This window comes from Glandiceps talaboti, chromosome 15, assembly GCF_964340395.1.
Source record: "Glandiceps talaboti chromosome 15, keGlaTala1.1, whole genome shotgun sequence".
In the NCBI taxonomy this organism is placed as follows: Eukaryota; Metazoa; Hemichordata; class Enteropneusta; family Spengelidae; genus Glandiceps; species Glandiceps talaboti.
Window position 1 is genome coordinate 23,084,933 of NC_135563.1, and position 5,172 is coordinate 23,090,104.

Consider the following 5,172-nt stretch of genomic DNA (forward strand, 5'->3'; position numbering starts at 1 on the left):
GAAATCCGTGCTACTTCGGAAATTGCCGTTGTAGAGGTGTTTTCTCGGCCCTGCGCAGTTCGAGAGGGAATTCCAAGATGGCGACGGGCGATGTTCAAATTCGCCTGTGTGTGCAAGAAATAGTCAAACACGATCTCCAAGTGAAAGCCTTGATTCAGGTATGTTGGTGAAATTAACGCTTTTTCGAGGTACTACAAATGCAGTTCTGAAATACAGGAATGTAGTCGTTTTCGAATGTACATGCTCGATATGTCAACTTATCGTGTACGACAGTGTAATGGTAATGGTAGTGTATTACTGTAATGCATTGCACCTTGCAAAAGTGTCTGCTGCTGTAAAGAGATGATGAATCAATCAATGAAAGCCGTATCTTTGTTTTCATCATCTTCATTTCTTTTCCTTTTTTAATGAGATAAGAACAGTTTCTATTATAACATTTCCTATTATCATTGCAGAGTTGTTTTTATTCCGGCAAAATAATGTTTTGCCATATGCTAGCCGATTATTGATTATAGAACTTAAAGCAGGGCCATATTTTCTACTTGTGTGCACGGTTGAAGAAAATTTGTCAAAAATTATATCTTTCATTTTGAGTTGTAGCATCGTTTTCTATTACATTACATTAGTTATATATGTGTAGCATGTTATAAGCAGCAAAGACAGTGAAAGTAAATGCAGAAGTGTCTAGAGTTAATATCAATATGAATAATAATACTTAGCAAATAAATAAACAACCTGGGGAAGGAAAATACACTTAGTAGTGACATTGTATTTTTGTTGCAGGATATCAGAGAAACTGCAGATACTGAAGACAAATTAAATGAAATAAATAGTAAAATTAAAGAAAAGATTCAAGTGCTAAGGAATAGAATTGAGGTAAGTGATTGTAATTTATATGTGTAAGTGAGCCAGGGGTCATACACTCCTAAGAAGAGCTCAAAAGTCTTTTGGAGAAGTTCAACTCACTCATGAAAATTTACATATGTAGTTATAAGCCAGGGGTCTCGTATTTCTGAGAACTTCTCAGAAAACTTCTCAGAGTTCAATTCACTCCTGGGAACTCCTGGAAAGTGGAATGTATGTAGTAATCAACAGCCACAAAATTGTGAATATTCCCCATTGCCTGACAAGAGCTGTTTCAATTACGATGAGACAAGCAGTAGTCTGTTAGCGAGAGTACCATTGTAAAATTACATTAGTTGACCATTGGTGTCTAGTGAGTCCATGTAATTACACACTAAAAATGGGGGTGCTACTCAGCCTTAAATAGTTCATTTATATGACAGAATGATTGGCTACCAAACTAATTTATTACTATTTCTCCATGTCAGGATTTAGAAAGGCTTGCTAAAGAACAAGACAAAGAAACAGATAAAGTGAATATTTTAAATGATGTTGACAATCATAGAAAACAGTTGCATAGGTAAGTTGTCTAAGTACACGTAACTTAGTTTATAGACCAACAGATACATGTATTTGAATACAATATAAAAGAATGTCTGTTTTCTTCTGCAACAATCACTGGAACATTGACATCTCTTCTCCTCCCCCCCCCCCCATTTTACCATTCATCTTATTCCACACACCAGATCCCTATATTCAATGGCATCAAAGTATTCTAAGTATTCTAGAACACTTTTCAAGATCTTAGTTTTATCATAGACAGTCTATGGTTTTATATAGGTGCACTGAATATCATTTATATGTCATTTTCCACCACAGCACACAGACTGCACTACGGAAAGCAAACCTTGCATGTAAACTAGCAATGGATAGGACTGCCAAAGAAGATCTAATGAGTGGTGGAACGAATCCAGAAATTCGGAAAAGGTAATGTGATCACCAAAAATATCACAATCTTGATGTCTACTGGTCAATCTTGAGATAATTGTTTCTGCTTTCTGAAATGAAAAAGTTATCTTGAGACCTGACACTATGCATGCAATTAAAACCAAATTCAATATGGTGATCAAGCTTGGGATGATTAAGAGCTTACATAGCGATCATGACGCAACACAACACACCATAGTTGCTAAAAAATATTGAAATAATACAACTTTAAAAAGTGTTACAGTGCCTCGTCATAATTTTGAAAAAACGACTAAGTTTTATGGGTTTTTTTTTATCCATACAAAGTCTGGAAATGGTGTACATTGCATTGAATAATTTGTTATACTTGTTGAAATATAATGAAAGTGACATTTTTGAAATACCTGAACAATCACAGCAATGGCTGTTGATGTTGTCTGTTGATTATACGCGTCACATTCCATTACACAATGACAAATGTATATTCTCTCTTATTAGGAAAAACAAAGAAAGTCTTGCCAAAACAGCAACAAATATTACAGAAAATCTAATGAATATTAGCCGAATGATGGCATCTAGTGTGGAGCAAAGTGAAGAAACGATGCATACATTGGGTAAGATTTATACATACATGTACATGTACATTTTAACCATGGGTAAGATTTATATATATATATGTACATGTACATTTCAACCATACATCACACAGGAAGCAGTAGACATCCAATACTGAAAGTCAGACCTCAATTAGAGGATGGCTCAATTCAAGTAACACAGCTGAAATTTTATACTCTGATAAAAATACTACATAAAACTTATAAACCATTCTAGTATAATGTGGGTCTTTGAATACTTCAAGTTCCTTCTTCTGGATCTAAACATGTGAGAAAGAATGTTTATGAACAGTGGGTTCATAGTCACAAGTGAACATTTCTACTCACTGGAAGTGAATCCCAAATTTTCAGTGATGTATCATCAGCATGTTTGATAACTTTATCATTATTTCTTTCTTTACAGTAACATCTTCCAAAACTCTACAAGGAACTCATGAAGAATTCAAGGGAATGCAAGGTGTTATACATACAAGTCGTAAACTTTTAACAAAGTATAACAGAAGAGAAATCACTGATAAACTATTGATAATTTTAGCTTTAGCTTTTTTCTTTGCAACCGTTTTATATATATTAAAGAAAAGACTGTTCTAGGTTAAGTATATTGCATCAATCTGTATCCATGTTTTGAATCCATTAGCTGTACACCACAAGTCAAGTAATCAATCTTGTTCTCTCAGTTCATAAAGACGTATTTACATCGACAGTTCAGAATACAGAAACCATGTACAAAAGCCAATAAATTATCAGAAATTATCATCACTTTCTTTTCATCAGTAGCCTGCAAAGTAGTCTTAAGGAATTGCTTGCTGGTGAAATCCTGCTAGAAAACAGGGAAAATTGTAAATTGACATGTGTTGTCCTGGTTCAGTAGACAAGGCCCCTCAAGTTGTCACTTGTCTCCATCTCTCTGTCAAGGCCCCCTATATCAATACTTGAGTCCAACTCACTGCATGGCCTATTACATCACAAAGCAGACTGAATTGTTTCAAGTTTTGCAAAACAAGGAATCAAAATACTTCATCAGAGCTACGTAGTATATCAGTCAGGTGACATATTAAAGGTGCTAATATAACAAAATATGTAAAGATCCTTTCACCGAAACATACAGAGTAGTATGGGTGTCGTCACTTCCTTTCACTGTAACAAAGGATATGGGTAAAGCCATCATTCCTTCCATAGAGGATTATGGGTAAAGCCATCATTCCTCCTGGAGGATTATGGGTAAAGCCATCATTCCTGCTAGAGGATTATGGGTCAAGCCATCATTCCTTCTGGAGGATTATGGGTCAAGCCATCATTCCTTCTAGAGGATTATGGGTCAAGCCATCACACTTTTACTCAAGTCTTGCAAATGATTACAGTTGATGTGAACAGAGGTAGGATTTGATGTGAATAGAGTAATGTACAATAAGTCTACTGAATATATAATCATGTAAAGTTAATTAAATTTTTTCAAAGTTATATTTTCAATCAGATTTTACCGCATTCTTAATCTTGTTTATTGTAAATAAATTTCTTCTGCTGCCATCATTCCAGCAAAGCAGCCACCATAACTTTTGAGTGTGAAGTCAGTTTCTGAAGGTCATTTGTATTTGTACATCATAAATGCTAAAACATGAATAATCAATAGCTGAGGAAACTGTATTATAACAAGGAAGGCATAATTTTAGTAATTATCTCTGAAAATCAAAGTTGTCCATCCCATATGTAAAATGTTTAGAAGAGATGTACACAAACCTGGTAAAATATTTTCTTCAGAGATTCTAGTGACGCAAAAAACAACAACCGTATAATACCTCGTAAAGCACAGTTGAAGTTCCTTCACCAGGCTTGTTCCTAGCAATGTTAAAACACACTTAAGAGTTGTTTTGCAAGAGCAGAAAATATACATGATCATCATGATTGTATTGCCTGATTTGTTGCAAACTCATGTCATGGCTTGTCAGAATGACTTTAGCATATCAATGCTTGCCAGTCATGTCGCTAGGAGAATTAAATCTTTCACAATGCAATACTTGAAAAGGTTTCAATTGTAACTACATTACATTAAAATTAAAAACATACATTACATATTGCTGGAATATGGATATCCTGACCAAGTTTTATTAAATAATTGTAAAGATTATATGGCCAGAATATAGTATGTAGTAGTCATATAAATAATAATAATCATCTTTATTCGTCCAAATAAATTCGGAAATTTGTTGAATGGTCGCCACAAGAACAGCGCCCTAGTGTTGAAGAAGCAGGAGGAAACCGGAGTACCCGGGGAAAACCTGCGTTATTCGGCAGGGTCAAACTGAGCATCACCCTTCTTACATAGACCTGGTTAAATTTTAAATCAAACCCAGCCGACACCAGGCGGGTTCGAACCCAGACTGCAGAGGTAAGAGGCGTACGAGCTAATCACTCGGCCACCGAATACCAAATGCAGTAATACTATGCCTTGTAACTTATAGAAAGTCTACCTCTTATTTGCTCCTCGTAATTCTGGTCTGTTTGTACTCATAATTGGACATGAGGGGAGTCATTCATCCTCTATGACATAACACCCATTTGAAATACCTGGAGGTTAATACCGGGGTATATCAATATTAACCTTACAAGTATTCTTACACACACACACACACAAACGCCACTTTCTTTTCATCCAGTCACATCACTACTAGTATTATTTCAGTCAAGGGGTAGGACATGTCAATCATTCTGTAATCAAAACACCACTCAGTTGGAACCGACTGATGAGGGA

The 5,172-nt window shown here is 35.3% G+C and overlaps 1 protein-coding gene across 1 annotated transcript; it reads left to right on the top strand.

Annotated features, from left to right (window-relative positions):
- Nucleotides 1–71: 71 nt before the first annotated feature.
- On the top strand, nucleotides 72–3,806 carry LOC144446617 (vesicle transport protein SEC20-like). The gene is made up of 6 exons (XM_078136422.1): nucleotides 72–158; nucleotides 784–876; nucleotides 1,332–1,423; nucleotides 1,723–1,830; nucleotides 2,308–2,423; nucleotides 2,827–3,806. Exons 1-6 carry the CDS (start codon nucleotides 78–80, stop codon nucleotides 3,012–3,014), a joined length of 678 nt encoding a protein of 225 aa, XP_077992548.1. The 5' UTR covers nucleotides 72–77; the 3' UTR covers nucleotides 3,015–3,806.
- The last annotated feature ends 1,366 nt before the right edge of the window (nucleotides 3,807–5,172 follow it).